The sequence below is a fragment of the Macroventuria anomochaeta genome (genome assembly GCF_010093625.1).
Source record: "Macroventuria anomochaeta strain CBS 525.71 unplaced genomic scaffold BU25scaffold_26, whole genome shotgun sequence".
Lineage (NCBI taxonomy): Eukaryota > Fungi > Ascomycota > Dothideomycetes > Pleosporales > Didymellaceae > Macroventuria > Macroventuria anomochaeta.
Window position 1 is genome coordinate 409,487 of NW_022985387.1, and position 19,520 is coordinate 429,006.

Here is a 19,520-nt window from a genome sequence, read left to right on the forward strand (position 1 = left end):
CTGCTCTTGATCTCCATTTTGGGCCTCCTAGATGGAGTTAATCGAAGTCGTCAATGCGTGGTACCTGACATTTGTCTCCCCTCTCGTCATCTGATGCATGTTCATGGTAATTGCAGCGATCCAGATGTTTCTTTCTACTCATACTAGACTGCAACCGCATGTACCTCAACATGGCTTCTACTAGAAAGCTATGCGGGTGCTGAGACCGAAGCTCCAGTTCTCCATTCTTTTCTGTATCTGAGTCCTCAGCGAAGCCATGGTAATGCGCGTCGATCAATGCTTGGAAGACAGGGCTGTCGGACGGTAGATGCTCGTACGCATATATGATGGCGTCGTAGTAGGGAGAGCGATTTGCGACAATTATTCTGTCGATTAACGCGCTCTCTGATGCTGCACGAAATGCAGGAACCAAAAAGCGGTCGCCAAATGCACAGGCCTTGAATCTGCTCACTTGTTTCGTGCGGTTCGAGCGGCCTGCGCCGAAACGGTGGCCTTTGGGGTACTGTTGGGAGTAGAGCCATTCAAGGAAGAGCTTGACTGCATGAAGTCAAGTCCATGCAGCTACAATACTGAGATACCCACCCACAAGTATCATAGTCAATAACATTTGGTTTGATCGTGCGCTCGTCAGCTTCCTTCCACGATCCGTTTAGCGCCCTCTTAAGTACCCCGAGTGATGCGAGAGGAGACCTAGGTGGACGAAGTAATCGATGTGGTCCGGTCCGACCTCGATCTTGATTACGTTCTCGCGCAACAGCGTCCTGAGTAAGTTGTCAGTAAGTGTATGTCGCTGATGGTCTGCCAGACGCTGACCCGTAAGCCAATGGCTCATTGTCGATTGTCGCTGTCGCGTCGGTAGAAGGTCCGGTTGCCATTTTGCAGTGGGAGTGGAGTGGAATGGAGGATGGAAGAGCGTGGGGAAAGATTTGGTCAAGAGCGGAGAGTGGAGGTTAGTGCGCGGTTGAGGTGAAAGCAAACTGTCTATCGCTCTAGACAAGTGAGTACCATGGACGACTTTACACTACTGGCTTGCAGATAGTCTAATATTGAGGTAAGGTGTCCTGGTCCTGAGCTCATACTCCGATCCGAGCCAACGTGCGACAAGGCACTCTTCTTATTCAACTTGCTTCGTCCTCGGAATCGCTCAAGATATCGTCAACTGCTTCTGGCACAGCTGCCTGGCAAGCCTCCTTATCGTCATTCGAGGCATGGCTGTGGTAATCGCATTGACACAGATCCTCCTTTCAGTTGCCTTTTAGCGCTCGGTCGAAGTACTCGCTATGATTCGCGAGCAAGCTCTTGTGGATATGGTATGTGGTTCCATCAGGACTGATCTCGATCGTTGCGACGCCTTCGCGCACGTGATTATAATGACATACAAAATGTACCGAGCAGGTAGAGGGAGGTGTGGGCGGTCTACCTGTGATATGTGTGCGGGTCTGGCACTATGACGAGATAGATGACTTTACCGTTCATTCGTGGGATCCGTGAGAGGCTGCCCAGGTCTGGTTCAGGGTCTGTGAAGGTATGGCTCAGGGTCCTGGGTACGTCAGAGAGCATGTATATAGGGGTCGGGCCTCCCCCACATAATACAAGGGTCCTCTGACCACCCAGAGTACCCCTTTTGCCTGTCAAATGTGAGTGACAGGCTATGGCTACCATGCGAGGGGTGGTCCGCACATTTCGCCGGCCACCGATACTACGCTTGTGTCAGATATCGAGACAAGGGTGATCGTGCTCTAGATACGCACCCTAGGCGCTGTGCGCTCGCATTTTGGGGAGTTGAGGTGTGGATGGAGTGTCGGCTGCCATTGTTTAGTTGATGAGCGTTGCGTAGAAAGTGCAAACTGACAATCTTGGGGGAGAGGAGTGCGAAGGTGGGTCAGTGCACGGGTCGAGTGAAGGTAGAAGGCGCACAGCTTGTAAGTGGGTCACCTCAAACGGTCTCTCTGCAATCCATCCTCTCATTTAAATCTAGCCAAAAGGTTCTAGAGGTGGGAATGCAGATCAAGCGCTGGTCCTCTATGCTTTCTTGTCTTGCTCTTTCTTGCAGTCAAGCTTGTACTTGCTCACATCGAAGGGCATCTGGCGCCCGTTCTCGCAGAAGCGCAACATAACGCGGACCAAAAAGTCGTGCGGAAAGTTCTTGCGGTCCTTGATCTCCCGACCTTCATCGGTTACAGGCCCGTAATACGCACACTAAATGTCCACCAACAGATCCAGGAGGACGTCATCTTCAGACAGATGAGCGAAGGCGTGGATGATGGTTTGGAAAAACGGAACACTCTGGGTGAACTCGTAGACAAGTTTCTGGAGCATAGTGCCTTTGAAACCTAGGGCCTGAAAGCGGTCTCCGAAGACATAAGCGTCAATGTAGGCAATCGTGACTTGCCTCCTATACGTCATACCTCTCTTCCCATCTCTAGAAAACCAGTGTTCATCTGACTCGGGCAGCTTCTGTGCGTACAACCAGTCCACGAAGACGTCGACTATATTTGGTCAGCCGTTCCTCCTCGGGAAGTACAGAGCGTCTGTCAACATACAAGTGTAGCTCTTGACGTCCTCGATTCTGACAATGCAACCCTCAGCCTCTTGCCACTGCCGTCGGATGGCGGGTCGATGAAGTCGTCGACCAAGAGTTCGTGGACGGCTTGTCGCAACAGAAGCACTAGAAAGCGGTCACCGAACACGTAAATCTTTGCCAGACACAGCTCTTTCGCCCTCGCATATCGTTTCTTCTCGGAGTTGTCTTCACTCTCAATCGCATCGGGGTCGTAAGAGGCCAGTCCCGCAGCTCGCAACCAACCTTTGCTTCAAGAAGCTTTTGGGTGTACAACCAGTCAACAAAGATGTTAGCTGTACCAATTAGTCAAAGGGTGACGGTTTGCATCGAGATTATGTGGACTCACAGGTATGACAATCCACATCCTCCAGACGTACGGTACCCGCTTGAGCCTCTTTCCAGGACCTATTCAGTGCGTTCTTGAAGTACTCAGTGCACTGGGCAAGTAACACTTTGTGCACCTTGTATTCTGTCTGATCGATGACCACGGTGGCGTAGCTGCCATGGCGCGTAGCATCGCTTCGGGGAGTATTAGCTCGATTCACGCGAATGAAGATGGTGCGGCGTGTACCTTGGGCGTTGCTCTTGCACCTATATGCTTTGCTTGAATTATGTGGCCAAGTATCAATGAAGATGGCGGAGAGACTTTTTGTTCTGAAGTGGTGGGTGGTGGGAAAGGAAGGTATCAATGTGCTGGAAACGAAATCTTGAACCAAAATCTAAGCCAGGTTAAGGTGAAGGAGTATGTTGACTTGTTACATGGAGGCACGTCTATTACGTCATCTGTGAGATCTCTTCATAACAGATCCTAAGCTCACTTCTTATGTTTCCCATCTGCTCCATCGACGAAAAGAGTCAGTCATATCCGGAAGCGTGGCAACCGAGCGCTGAATGGCGAAACGACTCTAGGACGACTGCTTGTTACCCTTCTCTGCCTTATCGACGAATGCATAGTCAGCCTGCTTCAGCATTTTCTTGACAGTGTCTCGCCCTTGCGCACTGTAACGCAGCATGACACGGAGGAGGAAGCCACGGGGACGTTACTTCGATCTTGTTGCTTTTCCTCATCACCACACTCGTAGATGTACTGCACTCGACATCGTCAAGACATACGGTCTTCTCCTCCGCTTCCTTCCACGATCCATTGAGAGCCCTCCTGAAGTGATTGTAATGCTCCTCGAGTAAGGCGTTGTGCATGAAATGCTTCACCCATTCGGGTCTCACCTCGATAGCGACAACGCCATTGCGAACGGTTGCCCTATCACAACAGTCAGTGACAGTATTGCAAGATCATGAGGATACGTACCTAAAGCGCCTAACCTTAGCATTCTCAGCTACTGTCATTGTTTGTAAGAGTGCTATGATGTTGTAAAGACGAGCGGCAATGGAAGCGGGAGAGTCGTAGAATGAGCAGAAAGCACTCATAGTGAAAATGAGAGCGTCGAGTTTATAACTCTTGCTCGACACGTTTGTAACCTTTCTGTTTGCACCTCATCACAAAGTGAAAGAGAGGTTTGCTCCCAAGCCAACACCGTTTGCATCCTTGTTGCAGGTCAAAGAAGGCGCCAGCTTTACAGCATATGGAGGGGGTCATCCACCTACTGTTAGGTATGTGTGAGACCATGGTATGTTATAGATGAAGAGGTAGGCGCACCAGAAGACTCGTGATAAAGACGCTACTTTCATGACTTCAATGACGTGTGGCGACCCCGCGCCGTACCAGTGCAGCACTGGAGGCTATCTTGGCTGTGCTATGCAATCTTTCTCTTGTCTGCCATACCACTATCATACCGCAAAAGTAGGCGTTGCTCGTAAGGTGACGGTGTGTTGCGTTTCTCCTGATTCGCTGCTTCCTTCAGTGTTGCTTCCTAATAGTGACACCACATCATTTTCTTGACAAGAGCGTTGTATTGTCCGCAATGCGCCATCTTCTTGCAAGGTCCTTTCCCCTCCTGCTGATCTGCTGATCAAAGTTTCCCTTCAACACTCGTCAGATGTCATGTATTCGTCTAGTAGAAACAAGAACAACAACAACTGTGCGAAAAGTTGTTTCAACGGTATGTTCATCTCCATTGTTCTCTATAATTCACATAGAAGTCTACATCTTGGTCACCTCCATATCTTCCTGTTGCCATCGAAGCGCTCAATCTCCTCTTCAAGTGTTTGTGTTGATGAATATGTGATGATGAATAGAAATTAGACATTGTAACGCCGTCCCTTGCCGCTAATCGCTGTAAGAAGAGCCCTGTGTACACTACGCGGGCGCACCGAAGAGAAGGAGAAGAGCCAGAAGTGAAGAACGCTATCTATGCCATAGTCGTCCTGTGCGATTTTATATGAGCTTGTTTTGATCAAAGGAAGCCCAGCCAGTGAGCTGGTGTTGTGTATCCAAAATTGTCGTCAAAGGCGTATGTACCAAATTCCGGCACAATCATCGAAGTCAGACTATGCCTTGGTGACCAGGCTCATCTGCGGCCTCAGCTGGTCCATGATATTGTCCTTGGTAGTGACGACTTCCTTCGGTATCCTGCTGACACGGTTGGCGCCGCTGCGAATGGCGAATTGTGCGTTGTTCGACATGCCGGAGCGGTTCGAGCGGATGGAGCCAGCTGATGAACCGGGGCGAGAGCCACCGGGCTCACGGAATTTTGGCGGAGGCGCGAAGTCGAGCGCTGTGAAGGTGCCAGACTTGCGAAGCAAATGGGGGCTGGGCATCACGGCGAGGTCATCGTAAGAGCTGGCAAGAGGAGTATGCGGGCGAACAGCGGGGCTGAACGGCCTGGGGGCGCCGAGTGGGCTGTCGGGGCGCATGCCGTTCTGTCTGTCACGGTATGAGACGGGAGGTGCGAAGTCGGCGGCGTCGAACACCATGGAGTTCTCGGTCAGCTTTCCGGGTGTGGGCAGCGAAGAGAGTGCAGAAGGTGGTGGCAGAGGCTTCCTGGGTCCAGGAGCAGGCAGGCGTCCGCTCATCGAAGACATGTTGCGCGGAGGGTACTGAGGTGATGCCATGGAACCATTGGACATGTGTGGGTTGCTACCGCCAACAGTGCCGCTGCGGAAGCGAGGGGGTGCTCGTGGAGGAGGTGTCATGGCTCGGCGCACAATGGGCTCAGCAAAGGGTGCGTTGGGCTGCGCAGCAACAAAACCCTTTCCTTGCGAATCGTAGACAGCGCCATCGAGATACTCGGAGCTGTAGTCCTCGTAGTAGTCAGTGTACTGGTGTCCACCGGCGGGCTCAGGCTTTGAGTCGTCGAAGTACTCCTTGTAGAACGATCGAATGCGATTGGCGCGGTCCTCAGGGTTCTCTTCAGGGTCGTCGTGCATAGGAGGCATGGGGCGTAAACTCATAGACAGGCGGTTGCTGTTCTGACCAAACTCAGCAACGCTCAGCCTAGCATCGTTTGAAGCCTGAGGGCGCAGAGGCGTGGGTGCTACAGGTGTAGGAGCTTCCTGGATCGTTGGCTGAGACTGGCGAGGCGAGGGTGGTGTGACCTGGAAAGCATCGCCGTAGCTAGATGTGCTGAGTATGCTATTGGAGGGGCCGTGGGAGACGACAGCCTGCTGAGACTGGATGCGAGAAGGAAAGCTGGCGGCTTGCTCGACAGGCGACTTGTTGACCGACTTGCTCTTGACATCGGCATCAGGAATCATGATCTTAGGAACATCTGTTGTGGGCTTGAAGGCGGCGTATTGTTGCTTGATCTCTGACCCACCAGGGCTCTTGGCTTCGGGAGATGCTACGCGCGGTGGTGGTGTAGGGAACTGGTCGTTTGACCGAGGGTTCAGTGGGCTGAGGGGCAGGCCTGCTGGGTCGGGGAACTGGACTGGCGACCTTGTGCCGTCAGGAGACAAGGATTCGCTGCGGATAGGGTTGGATGTGGACATCCTCTGCGCATTCTGAAGGAGACCGAGACCATCACCGTTCCTTCCTTTTGTGCCTCCGCTTGACGATGTGTACAGGGAGCCGTTGTCTTTTCCGTATGCGCGGCTTGAGCTGCGAACGCTTGCGCCATCAGTCATGAAGGTAACTGGGCGGTAGGGGTCGTGGGGGTCGTGGTTTGATCGAGAAAGCGAGTGAAACGACTCGCGAGAGCCGTGCAGGCCAACAGGCAGAATGTAGGGGCTCCCATGCTCCAGCGAGATGCCGCGGCCGTGTGTGCCCTTCGTCTCCTTCTCGACATCGGTGACGGCCATCTCAGGTCCCTTCTTCAAGCCAACGCGGCCGCCTGAACCCTTGTCCTCCAGACCAAAGTCCATTGAGCGGTATTTGTCCTTGTCCTCTTCAGCTAGCTTCCTCTGGTTCCTGCGGTGCAGGAAAAACAGCACGATTGAAATACCAACAACCGGTACGCTACACATGATTAGCGAGAACAATGTAGCAATCTCAGACGACCTACACAATGGCAAGGGCAATGGCTAGTGTGGGGACTTGTGTAGGCTTTGTGCAGCCCGGCTCGCTGTCGCTGGTACATGTTGAGGTGCTGCGAGCGACAAGAACTTTGCTGGCCTCCTCGATCATTGTGCGGCTTGCAGAACCGACGTGAATTCCTCTCCCGGCAAAGTGATGCATCTGGCGGTGTTGCATTGTTTCAAGATGTTTCTCCTCCTCCGCCAATCCGGGGTTGGTAACAATATATGCGAGGCAGACGTGAGCCAAGGGGTGTCGCAGATGGCCGGTGTATATGCTAGTTGTACGGGTGTTCCAGGTGCAGTGTGGGGTTGAGTATTAACAGCGTGAGGTCGTAATGCGGTCGTATATGGCCAAGCGAGTGTATGAGTATGTGCAGGTTTGCGATGTGTATATGCAGCGTATATGCAAAGCAGTCGGTGTCGGTCAAAACAAACGCTGCTGTCTCCGGGCCCAAAAAAGAATGACTGGGGTAAGATACGGACTACGGGCTGATAAACTCTGGTGGAGGATTACGAACGAGCGGCGCCCACGAAGTGAGGTGAGGGAAGAGGGAAGGCCGGGCGGCAGCAGTAGATGAGGCGCCGCACTTCGCGTGAGGAGGAGCTTGGAGTCCGGTAAGTCTGGATGACGGGCGCCTCCTATTGGCACATGTGGGCCGTTGCACGGGTCAAGCCTGCCGGGAGTAGTGAATCGTAGGGTCAGCTACGGTGTTTGATCTTCTCGGTGGTGCATTCTTGGACTATTTACTGTACATACTGTGTATCGAGCAGAACAAAGGGATTGTGTCCTGCACATGTGCATCTAACAACGATCACTCCCACCTCAACTCCACGTTCGTATCTTCCTGACATCTCGAGAAGATCACATCCACTGCACATGCGCGTCAGGCGTCAGCGAGCCGAACCTCCTGAATGACCGAGTGGCCGCTGCGCCGTGGCCGTTGTTTAGAAACAGCGAAGATCCCGTGCGCTTTTGGCCCGCTAGCGCAGGAACCGGAAAGGCTGCAAACTGTGATTGGCCAGAAGCTCACCAACACAGAGTAATGACAGGGTTCGATGTCGTGCCTGCAGACCACACAACAGCGCCCTGAAGCGCCTTGCCCCCTGAGACTCGAGGGTGTTCGTGTGGCAAGAAGTGATAACAGTTCGGTTCAGCTTCTGTTACCGTTCCCTCGACGCAGCATAAATTCTTCATGTTGCCCGGCGACACGGTCCCCTTAGGCCACCCCGCCGGGCCAAGTGCATTCTTCCCCTATTTCAGCAAAGTGGGCTGCCCTCAGTCCAGAACTCCCGGCCTGCGTGGCTTCATTTCCCGCACCCACAGGGCCACAGACTCATGCCCAGTTGTGCACCTCCCAGCGCGGACCGGTCGTCTGCATCCAATATGCACAGCGGGACGTTGGGGCCAAGCATATCTCTCTGACCAGCTTCTTCCTAGATTAACTTCGCCGGCCTTGGTTTAGGCGTCAGAGCACACTGCAAGTTTAGAAGATTGTGCAATTGGTGATGCCAGGCTTCTCCTTTCTTGTGCTCTGCCAACGACAATCTTTTACCGGGGAACATCACGCGACAACCGAAGGCAAGCAGACGACGATACGAGTTCTCCACGACTGCGGTCGGCGGGACGCGTTGTTCTTTATCGATTCGTTATTAGGGGCACGACAGGGTAGCCTTGCACAGGGTCTTGCACGCGGCCAGCGCAAGCAAGACACCAAGGAAGAGCAAATCTCATTGAGCGGCTGCTGATCGACAAGGGCACCCCTTCATCAAACCCGCAAATTACCGCCATTTCTCCAAGATTTTCTCAAAGAGTCTTGCTTGCTCAACAATGGCGAGAGTATGATGGCATCGACGTTCTAGAAGTTTGTTCCGTGGACATGGTTGCTATTTGCTTGGGAGCATTCTCGCTGACTAACAGGTGCTGCTCTACTCTTGTACGCTGTCCGGCTGGCACAAGAGACCGATCCACGTTCTTATGTGCAAATGTCAATAGAACGTGCGATACGCATACGGTGCTTCGATACGTGTATGGCTGCGCCCGAGATGGTGCATCAGGGGTTTGTGGTACGCATCGTGGCATTGAGACATTTGGCCCTTCGATAATGATGGGGCACAAGAGGCCTCGTCCTCGGGGTACCGATTACTCAGGAGAAACCGGGAACACTTCCACGTCTAATCGTTTGCCTTGCTGCTGTTGTGGCGTTCAAGACATCCATGGATGCTTTTCACGCCGGAAGACAGCAAGTAAGCCATGATCACCGTCTATCAGCAGCCAACTCACCCTAAAACCGACCTCAACATGTTGTACCTTGTAGACTGAATGTGCTCTTGTTTGTCCTCATGAGCTGTGTACTACAACTGAACTCAGCATGTGTGACATCTGATGAGAGATTGAGGTCACTTCCCAGATCGAGGACTGGCTGAGTTGCTGGTGAGTACAAGACACCGCCGTCTCCGTTTCAGCTTGCAGAATCCATGTCGCACGAGTATCAGGGCTTGGAACAAATATTCTCCATGTCGAGCTTGTCGTGATAGAAGTATGGTGTTGTGCAACTCACCAAATGCGGAAGCGGCAATGACGCACGTCCTTAGCCGCGGTCTCCAGACAAATCACCATCGTCCAACAAAGACGTGCAGCACACGACACTACACGCCCGCCGACTCGCGGATCCGCCTCACTCTCGCACGTCGCCCACCACCGCTTCACACAACGCAGAGGTCCCATATACCCAGCTTGGCCTCAGCCAGCGCCCACGACAACCCACCGAAACCCTGCGCAGGCCCCGCCTAACCCGCATCTCAACCAGGGTCCAACCCCAACCCACTCCTTCCACTACTTCTCTCGACAATAATTGCTCTCACGTCTTCTACCACGACCCGCCACGACCCAGCACGCAACATGTCGAACGTACCCTCCCGCACCGCAACGCCGTCCCACGGCACAGGCAGCCACACAATCCAAGGGACGCGCCCAAACCCTGTCCTACGTCTTTCTGCACCGTCAGGCGTTCTCCACTTACGTGCTGAGCCGGAGGAGCGCAGACATATTCAGTGGGCGGAAGATGTTGTAGATAACGAGGGCATGGGGAAGAAGAGCAGCAAAGGTATGCACATGTTCCCGTCTTATACTGTAAAGACCGACCTCGCACTGCGCCATAGAAGCGGTACTGGGATCTCACAGGCTAACAAGAATGTGCACAGTCTGCTGTATATACCATGCCCCCCGCGAAGCCGGCGAATCCAGCGACGAGTCCTCCTCAGATAGCTCCAGCTCCGATGACTCAGACAGCGAACCAGACAACAGCACCGCGCGCCCGAGCAGGAGCACTCGGCGCGCCCGAAAGCCAGAACAACACGCGCACGATCAAGACAACTGTGAACACGATCACGGGCCGGGCGAGGGGAGCAGTAAGCCGAAGAAGATGCCGAAGAGAGCGCCGAGTCCGAATGCGTACGAGAAGATCCCGAAGCCCAGAAAGTAGACCCGGGTGATCGGTTGGATGGTTACTGTCTACTCACGCGACGAGGCGCAACAGTACTCGGCCTCTGAATGCGACGAAGTCACGCCAGCGAGGAGTCCCGGGACGGCGTTTTTCTAACTGCGTATTTGGTTTCGCATAGCGAATGGCAGATGCAAGGGAACATGTACTTGGTGCTAGATCTTAGACTCATCAAGACATAGAGTTGATTATCCTATTCCACACCTTCATCCTTGCCCACCAAAATCATCCTTGCCCACCAAAACGTATTGGGTCATTGCATACACAGATAATGTGAGCACTCGCACAACGGATACGCCCCAAAAGAATCAACTCTGTGAGTAGGATGACTTCCAACCTCGACAACATGTTACTTCATCGAACTACAGCCCAACCGCTAACGAGTGGCCATCTAGAACCTCGCCTCAACCTTCTCCTTCACATCCTGCAACGCCCACTCGCTCCGCGCCTTCTTACTCCTCACACTATCAACCTGCGCCTTCGTCCACCCCTTCGCCTGCGTCGCCGGGTTATACCCCAGCCCCGTAATCTTCCCCACCCGCTCATCGCTCAGATCCTGCGCCGCACTCCCATCAGCCCTCTTGTACACCGTGCACACCACGGCACCGCCCAAGCCGAGGTTGTGCTGCAGCGCAACTTTGGTGTCCTTGACACTGCGGTTGTTCGCCCACCCGCGCAGATGCCAGACGAGCTCTGCGCACTGTGCCAGGCCGGTGGCGCCGAGCGGGTGGCCCTTGGAAATCAGGCCGCCGGAGGGGTTGATGACGACTTGGCCGCCGTAGGTGATGCCCCCGCGGCGGATGAGTTCATGGGCTTTGCCCTTGGGCGCGAGACCGAGGGCTTCGATGGTGACCATTTCGTTTGCGCTGAAGCAGTCGTGCAGCTCGCACACCTTGACCTCGTCGGGCGACGTGCTGGCCTCAGCCAGCGCTTCCTTTGCTGCGAGCTCGCTCATGCCGTACCCGATCAAGTCAATCGCGCTGCGGTTGAACAGTTGCGGGATGTCGGTCGCGAGCCGCTGGCCCGCGATCAGGATGGCTTGGTCTTTGAGCTCTGGGCGCGCGTCGAGGAAGGCTTGCGAACAGAGGACTGTGGCGGCAGCGCCGTCGGAGGTCGGGCAGCATTGGAGTTTTGTCAGGGGCTCGTGGATCATGGGGGATTTCATGACTTGGTCGAGGGTGTATTCATCTTGGAATTGCGAGTAGGGGTTGTTCTTGGAGTGGGCGTGGTTGATGCGGGCGATTTCTGCGAAGTCTTTGAGTTCGGAGCCATATCTGGGCGTTGTTAGTATGGATACACGAAGGCAAGAGGTGGTAAGTGAGGCTACGAACTTCTCCATGTGCTCACGGCCTGCGTTACCGAACAACTGGGCGGCACCAGGCGCCTTAGTAATTCCCCTCGTCTCCTTCATGATCAAATTGGTCGTCGCGGTAGGGTTCGTGCGGTCCTGGAAGAATGACTGGAGCGATCCGGGGAACATCTTCTCGAATCCAACAACCAGCACGCAGTCCGCAGCGCCGTGTGCGACCATGTTCCTGCCCATGTACAGACCAGTGGAGCCCGTGGAGCAGTTGTTGTTGACGTTGTAGACTGGGATGCCGGTCATGCCGAACTGGTAGAAGACGCGCTGGCCGCATGTCGAGTCGCCGTAGCAGTAGCATGCGACGCCCTGGTCAACGTCGTCGTAGTTGATGTGGGCATCGAGCATGGCCTTGACACCAGCCTCGAAGCCGAGCTCGGGGTAGTCGACCTTGCCTCGGGGCTTGATGAACTGCAGACAGTCACTGACTGTTCGTGTCTTGCACTAGTCGATTTTACCTTGGTCATGCCCACGCCGAGGACGTAGACGGGCTGTTTCTGGCCAACCATTGTGGCGGTTGCCTGTGAGCAAAAGCGAGCAAGCGCGTAGTGCAAGTAAAACTAGGTATAAAAGACACTCGAGCAACGAAGCTGAATGTAATGCAATAGAAGTGCTGGACAATTGAAGCAAGAACACCAGAGTTCGCAGCAAGAGCAACGTCAGCACTATAAAGTGAGGGCAAGTGAAGTGTTAAAGCCGAGAAGCGCCAACCCCAGAATTCAGGATCGCGGGGGTGGAGATGCCGAGGTTCGTTCGCAGTTCACGGCAACACGATGCCGAACCAGAAGCAGGCCCACTGTAAGCCTTGCAGACTGGCAGTCTGGAAGACAATTGATAGCGAGACTGTCAATCTGCCTAGGTCCACCAACCGCGGTGTGCTAGATACAGACTGGCACGACTGTAACGTGGTGGATTTTCCTTGCCGAGTACCTCGCGCTGCTGCTTTTGCTGACAGCTGAAGCTCTAGTCAGTTGCCGTGAACCGCCGTGATTGGTTTTGGAGTTCGGCCTCACGTGCATATACAGTACATTGCTGACGATCATTGGCTACATAGCCTACACACCTACATAGTGTCAATGTTCACGACCTCTTTTGGGGCATGCACACAGACTTAATACTCCCTAGCTGTTAAGAGCGCAGCGGTAATGCAGTCACCGAGGCATACCAACAAACACTGCAATCATCGAAGGATGTGGTAGAACATTCATGTGTCGTTACACTTCATGTCATAGCAAACTACGATACAAAGTCGCTCGAGGCGAGGAAACTCAGATGATACACAATGCACAACGCTGTGCATGTCCAAATCCCAGCAAAGAGCCACCCATGGTATTTCCCGTAACGCCGTAACGCAATGCATTCATAATCGTAAATCATACGCAATCACCGAGCTGGAGTCGGTGAATCGCTGCTCGAGCTGCTGCTGCTGCTCGAACTCTGTATCGACAGGGCTTGCGAGTGTCTTCGCTCTGGTGTGATGTCAAGACTACCCGGTATCGGTGCAAGGCCTTCGGGCCAGCTGCATCGCTCTCTACGCTCCACAGAGGGCATCTGGTCTTTCTCGCGGTTGCCAAAGCTCAGCTTGTCCGTAACTTTGCTCCATGTCCTGGGCTTCATCTGGCCCATGGACTCTCGTCGCTCCTCCTCAGCCTCAGATTCACGTCTTGTCTGTTCGTCTCGATGTGGATCCGAGAGTTGTCTTGTGACGGGCAAAAGACTGAGCCAAATAGGGAAGAGTGCACCTGCGGCATACACAGCGACAATAACGCAGAAAGCGTACCGAGCGTTGTGAATCTTGAGTGCGGCGAACATCATCGGTGGGAAGACTGCGCCACCACCAATTGCTGCTGTGATAAGTACCGAGGCATCCTTGGTGTGCTTTCCCATTCCACGGATGCCCTGGGCAAAGATCTGTGGGAACAAAGGACCTTCGAAGAACATGATCATAACCAGCATGGCAGCACCGGCAGAGCCTGTGGTGTGCATCGCTGCAGCGCAAAATACGACAGCTCCGAGGTAGAAGAACAGAAGACTAAAGCGTGGCTTGACCCAGATGTCGATAAAGGCCGCCAAGAAGCGAGAGACGGCAAACGCAGTGTGACCGACCGCTTGATGATTGACGTAGTTAAGTGAGGGCTTGACCAGTGCAAGGTACTCGGCGTAAGAACTCGACGTCGACTCCTGACCACCAACATAGCAGAACTGAGAGAAGACCGCGAATCCAAGACTGATCCAGATGACTCTAATGGGCCAGGGGCCAATCTTGATGGCCGTATCTCTGGGAACAGGCATGCGCCTACTGGCGGTCTCGAGCTCTTCGTTCGTAGCTTCTGGTAGTGGTACGTAGAAGTAGAGCACAGCTAAGGCAATGCTGAAGAACGAGATGCCGAGATATGTCCACTGAACGTCGATCAGGCTGGAGGCATTGGCAGGGAATAGAACTTTCTTGGCAAGTAGGGGTGAGACGATGGTACCGATTGCCTGCACACCTTGTGAGAGGTTCAATCGCACCTCGGCATACTCAGGAGGGCCGCAAAGAGCGATGAAAGGGTTGGCGGCGAGCTCCAAGGTCGACAGGCCGGCACCCACAATGAAGTTCGAGACCAGGAAGGCTGGGAAGTTAGTGAGAACAGCAGAAGGCCAGAAAACCAGGGCTCCACACGCATAGACCACAAGTCCAACCATGTAGCAAACCTTGAAGCCCCAGACTTGAAAGACGATGCGTCCGAAGGTCAATGGGCCAACGAGGTAGCCGACGTAGTAAGCGCTATGTTGTCCAACCGTTTGCCAATCACTCATGTTTGCAATCTTCTGAAATCGCGAGTTGAGAACGTCCAGGAAGCCGTAAGCAAAGCCCCAGATGAAGAAAAGAATAGTGACCATCAATACTGGGTAGATCGATTCGCGGTTGCTTCTCAGAGTGATATTCTTCTTCTGTCCTGTGTCGACAAAGTCGAAGAATGTCATCGAACCACGTCGCGTGCTCCGCGTTGTTGGTGCCATAGTGACCGCGGTGCTTGTGCGGTTCATTCGTGGAAAGTCGTTCATGTCTTGTGCAGTGAGTAAGTCCATCATACCCAGGGGTTCGTCGTTGCCTCGCAATGCAGGCACAGGGGCTGGAGGCTTGCTCATTGGTGTCATAGGTGAATCAGGAGGTGTCTCTTGGTCAGATCTGCGACGCGATCCCTCAACAATATCTGGGCGGAACTGCGCTTTGTCGCTGTCGCGTGTGCCCGAGTTTCCGCGCGAGGTTGTGTGATCAATGACCCAGCTCGGCAGGAAGCGTCGAACCAGTGGTTTCATTGCAGGGACGCAGCCGCACATGATGCCTAAGTTGATCTCTACCGTACTCCACATGAACGAAAGCGAGGCGTACCACGAGAAATCGCTCGTGTTTCTCTGGCTTGTACCGCTTTCAGCGTGATCAGCTTGCGCAGCGACAAGGGTGGCTCGTTGCGCGTCCTGGAGGTAGGCAATACGGACGACGTCAACAATGGCCACGAAGATACCAAATCCAAAAGTGATGACCAAGATAATCTTTTGCTTCTTTGGTAGTCGCATGCTCGTCAAGATGGGCATGGGAAGGAAGAGGATGGCCAGATCGGTGATGATGTTGAGCGGCGCGGATGAAAGATATATTGTAACGATGTTAGTGCAGTGCGCCGTTGCAGGTACAGGTGACGCCCATGCTGCACTGACAGGTCGGCACTGAACGATGTTGAGAATGGTCAAAGCTAATCCGCCAGCATTGACAACCACAAGTGTCGAGATGGTCGCCCATCGGAAGATCTTCTGCGTCTCTGACAGATTGAGGTAGAAGATCAGGATCGAAGTCTTGGTCGCCATCAGTGCCGGATTATAGAGTACCGAAAAAGCGTAGGCCGACTGCTGCATCGGTTCGAGCCAGTCATTAGGAATGTGGTCTTGATGTCGTCCGAGTCCTTTGGTGGTGCCAAAGATGATGGAGAACGATGCGCCAAACGCTAGCATCCATGCTGCGATCATGGTGTAGTCATCCCATCCCGTCTTCTTTACCACGAAGAACCTCGACATCAACCGAAGGATGACGAAAACGGAGCAGAGAGCCAGCGTCGCGGCTGACGTACCCCTTACTGCGGGCCCTCGCGACGGATAGTCATCTCTCGAGACGGGTGAATTCATCTGTGCGCTAGTGTTGTCGTGCCATTTACTGAATGCGATCTTTCTGCCAAACAGTAAATCTTTTGGAGGTAATTCGTGCTACCTCGGCCGCGGTCGTCGTGGAATCGCAGATTCAGGCCACAGCATGTTCAGTCACCAGTCTTGGGAGCAATAGAGGGCGGGCGTTACAAGGCGTTGATGATACAGGGCGTGAGCGGTGGCTAAGGAATGACTGAGGGCGCGCTGGGAGGGCGACAGTGCGAGTGCGGGATTACGGGGATTGCGGAGAGGGAAGGGACGTTGCAGGGAAGGGGCGTTGCGGTGAAAGGGTCTGACAACCCTAGAAATACCGCACTGTTCAGCTGCAGGCTGGCGAGGAAAAGGTAGAGAGAAGTGCATGCTGCGGCGGAGCAGTTGGTAGCGATATGGGCTGGTCTTGGACCGGCGTGCAAACCAAGTGTAGTCATTGGCAGAGGGATTGGCAGTGAACGATGTGGAGGTGGGACGCCATTCCGTCATGCATTGGCAGATGTCCTGCCACGCTCCAGGGCTCGGCCGGTCACGGAGGCGAAATTCCAGTCAATAACTCGGCCTGACTTTGGCCGCGACTGTGTCCGAGTCAGTTCGCCTTGTTCCGAGACTCGAGTAGTATCCTTGGAAGAGAGGCTGGGAGGTGTTGCAGATGCCCTTCGTTGCAGTCGTGATGGCTGTTGAACTCAGCACACACCACATCATCATGCCCATCTCAGATCAACACCAAATTCAGCCCGAGCAAAAAGCCACGCAGACCCCAGCTTCCCCAGACGGCGCTGCGCCCTGGCCTGCCGCTGTCTTGCCCTCGCTTGGAGCCTCTGAACGCGGCTAGGCGCTGGTTTTGATAACGCGAGCGCGCGTCTCAGCGTCCAACAATCTGGCCCCAGGTTGCGGGGAAAATGTAAGCGATAGCGGCTCATCGCTGAACGAACCTCGCTCGGTGCTGATCCGGTGAACGCCAGTGACCAACAAGGTGGAAACCAAGCAGTCATGTGCGTCGTTTCACGGCAGAGCCTCACGTGTGCGAGGGCAAGGCTGACTCGAAGCGCATCTCAGGTGTTCGTAGGAAACGGGTGTCTGCACCGAGTCCGCGGCGCAACAGGTCGATGTTGTCGCCACTCTCGCCATACCTGCTTGCGGCAGAAAAGGCAGAACATACTCGAATGCCGCCGAGATTGAGTCAATTGTCGTTTCTCGTAACGAGCCGGGATGCCGGCGTCTGTGAGCGGTAATCGACAGCAAAATCCGGCTCGGGTCCCAGCGTCAGCTCGCGTGAGATGCATGACTTCGTTCACCCTGCATGTAATGCACCGTACCGTATGGGTAGTGACATTCAGAAATTTCATTCTGTGTGACACTCCTGTGTGACAGAAGGTGCAGTTCTGTGACACAGATTCAAGTCAACGACCGACTTGGTTGCTTTCATGATTCCTAAGTGCTCAAGACCTCTAACCAGCAACCCAACACTGCTTCGCCAATTTCTAATTGTTCGCGCCACATATCGGTTGTCCTATTCAACTCTTGGGCATGTCAAAAATATCTCATTATACACTTGCCTGCAACTACCGCTTTAGAGGCCGGTGAACGTGGACACAAGCAAGCAGAGCGGTCTGCAAACACCCAGCGTGGACCCACGGCTTTAAATATTCTTCTCATCAACACTTTTGGGCGGTGTAAGACTTTCTTAAAGACGCAAGCAACCACATCAGTCGCACCCACGTCAACATTGATTTGCCCGAAGCTGCGCACTGATGATCACCACTGTACCATGTACATCGGCCAAATTTCGCACGAAATCGAACGAGACTGTCCAAATGTTTATCCCCCATGCGTAGCAGTGCGTATAGCCTCAGGCCTGACGTACTGAGGTTACGCGTCCGCAGCAGTTCAGCAGTACTGACCCACAAAATATACACATTGATATCTACCCTACATACCAACGTGCTCTCAGAATTACTGGTTTGACTTGTTTCGCTTTGTGCTTCCAACATAATCCCATTACTCATCACCTCTTTTGCTACCGCATCTTTCACCCAAGGCTCAGGAGATGAAAATGATCACTAGCAACCTTGCCTCAGAGAAGGACTTGGAGTCTCCAACAGAGCACCCAGCTCTTGCATCAGACTCTCAGTGCACGACACCACTCGAATCCCCCGCTATCAGAACGGCGCCGATGAGATACTACGCACAATTCCCTCCAGACCCAGACTCGGACCCACTGGCCAGTGCCAACTCAGAAGCAGCCGAATTTGACTTTCGAAGCACAGAACCGGACCACGTCAAGGCTGAGCCAACAATCCTGGACAGGATGAAAGGAGTTCTGCACTTGCACCGGCGTCACTGAACAATCACATCTTCGACGCCTCACTCGCACAGCGACACGACATTGCAACACCATCCTCGATTTCTCTACTCCACCCATCCTATCTACAACCTCGTCTCCTCCATGAATCCTATTATGTATTACGTATCCAACCCGACCCATCCTATCCCCCACTTAACCACCTTCCCATCTAGAACAGACCAGCGGCAGCAAAGAGCGCAACAACAGCCGCACCAGCTGGTGTTGTGAGGGAAGAAGCAGCACCGGTAGCAAAGGCAGATGCGGAGGCAACAGCGCCCGAGCCGGTTGCTGAGCCGGAGGCGGTTGCGCTGGCGGCGGCGGATGTGGGAGACGCGGTGGTGGCGGTCTTTGCTACGCTGGCGACGGAGGCAGCCGAGGAGGAGGCTGCGGCGCGGAGGCTGGGGTGTGTTAGTACTTGCACCAACACTTCCACCGTACGGCTCTGATCTCGTCTGCTCGCAGGCAAGCAAAGCAGAAGACAAGTCCTTGGCAGTAGAAGAGAGAGAGAGGGGAAACTCACGGCTCCGCAGCAGTGCAATACTGGGTAACCTGGTTCTGCACGGGGGGCTTCTCATTGCTTTCGGGGCAGTTGTTGTAACACGTCAGGACGTCGGTGTACACATCGCACAGGCAGATCCAGTCATTGCTGTTCTTCTGGCATCCTTTGATGCGCTCCTGGTAGCCGGCGACACAGGCGTCGACAATGTTCTGGGCCTGGCAGTCATCGCTGGCGGCGAAGGCGGTGGACGCGAGGGCGCAGAGACCGGCGATGAGGGTTGTGAAATGCATTGTGAGGTCCGAAGGTGTATTAAGACGTATATAGTATGTATGAAGAAGTTATGAAGACCCAAAGCGATTGATGGGTACGGTTCAAAAGAAAGATACGGACTGTTGTGGAGACGAAGAGGAGTCGAATGATCGGAATGCAAAAAGGGAGTCTACCAGAGTCATATATCCATCCCTTCTTCCCCAGTGCTGGTGCCATTGCCAGGGTTCGCCCCTCAGCCAGCACCAGAGTAAACATTAAAAGCGTAGCACGCGCCTCCGCGGCGACCTAGCGCTGCTGCACCATCTCGGATCCAGCCCCCGCTTACCTACCCATGGTAAAGCTCAGTAGTACCGGCGCCTGCTTCCAGCTAGCACACCCGAGACGCCCCCTAAATTTAGGCG

At 54.0% G+C, this 19,520-nt stretch overlaps 6 protein-coding genes across 6 annotated transcripts; 1 reads left to right on the plus strand and 5 right to left on the minus strand.

Moving 5' to 3' along the window:
- Positions 1 to 37: 37 nt before the first annotated feature.
- On the minus strand, positions 38 to 3,820 carry BU25DRAFT_346330 (uncharacterized protein; the record flags this gene model as incomplete). The annotated part of the gene is made up of 2 exons (XM_033703091.1): positions 38 to 532; positions 3,638 to 3,820. Coding segments are annotated over 2 exons (678 nt in total), but the record flags the coding sequence as incomplete, so codon positions are not given.
- Positions 3,821 to 4,615: 795 nt separating this feature from the next.
- Positions 4,616 to 7,582, minus strand: BU25DRAFT_397411 (uncharacterized protein). Its single transcript, XM_033704875.1, has 2 exons — positions 6,961 to 7,582; positions 4,616 to 6,914 (listed from the first exon to the last, which is right to left on the minus strand). The coding sequence occupies exons 1-2, from the start codon at positions 7,146 to 7,148 to the stop codon at positions 5,009 to 5,011; spliced, it is 2,094 nt and encodes a 697-aa protein (XP_033559579.1). The 5' UTR covers positions 7,149 to 7,582; the 3' UTR covers positions 4,616 to 5,008.
- A 2,027-nt stretch (positions 7,583 to 9,609) lies between these two features.
- Positions 9,610 to 10,651, plus strand: BU25DRAFT_412823 (uncharacterized protein). The gene is made up of 2 exons (XM_033706884.1): positions 9,610 to 10,077; positions 10,175 to 10,651. The coding sequence occupies exons 1-2, from the start codon at positions 9,873 to 9,875 to the stop codon at positions 10,453 to 10,455; spliced, it is 486 nt and encodes a 161-aa protein (XP_033559580.1). The 5' UTR covers positions 9,610 to 9,872; the 3' UTR covers positions 10,456 to 10,651.
- A 16-nt stretch (positions 10,652 to 10,667) lies between these two features.
- On the minus strand, positions 10,668 to 12,531 carry BU25DRAFT_412825 (thiolase-like protein). The gene is made up of 3 exons (XM_033706885.1): positions 12,292 to 12,531; positions 11,805 to 12,244; positions 10,668 to 11,747 (listed from the first exon to the last, which is right to left on the minus strand). Exons 1-3 carry the CDS (start codon positions 12,340 to 12,342, stop codon positions 10,865 to 10,867), a joined length of 1,374 nt encoding a protein of 457 aa, XP_033559581.1. The 5' UTR covers positions 12,343 to 12,531; the 3' UTR covers positions 10,668 to 10,864.
- Positions 12,532 to 13,004: 473 nt separating this feature from the next.
- On the minus strand, positions 13,005 to 16,094 carry BU25DRAFT_120640 (MFS general substrate transporter). The gene has a single exon (XM_033700429.1). It carries the CDS (start codon positions 15,992 to 15,994, stop codon positions 13,217 to 13,219), a length of 2,778 nt encoding a protein of 925 aa, XP_033559582.1. The 5' UTR covers positions 15,995 to 16,094; the 3' UTR covers positions 13,005 to 13,216.
- Positions 16,095 to 18,265: 2,171 nt separating this feature from the next.
- BU25DRAFT_120786 (uncharacterized protein) lies at positions 18,266 to 19,397 on the minus strand. The gene is made up of 2 exons (XM_033700430.1): positions 18,871 to 19,397; positions 18,266 to 18,748 (listed from the first exon to the last, which is right to left on the minus strand). The coding sequence occupies exons 1-2, from the start codon at positions 19,137 to 19,139 to the stop codon at positions 18,520 to 18,522; spliced, it is 498 nt and encodes a 165-aa protein (XP_033559583.1). The 5' UTR covers positions 19,140 to 19,397; the 3' UTR covers positions 18,266 to 18,519.
- Between the last annotated feature and the right edge of the window lie 123 nt (positions 19,398 to 19,520).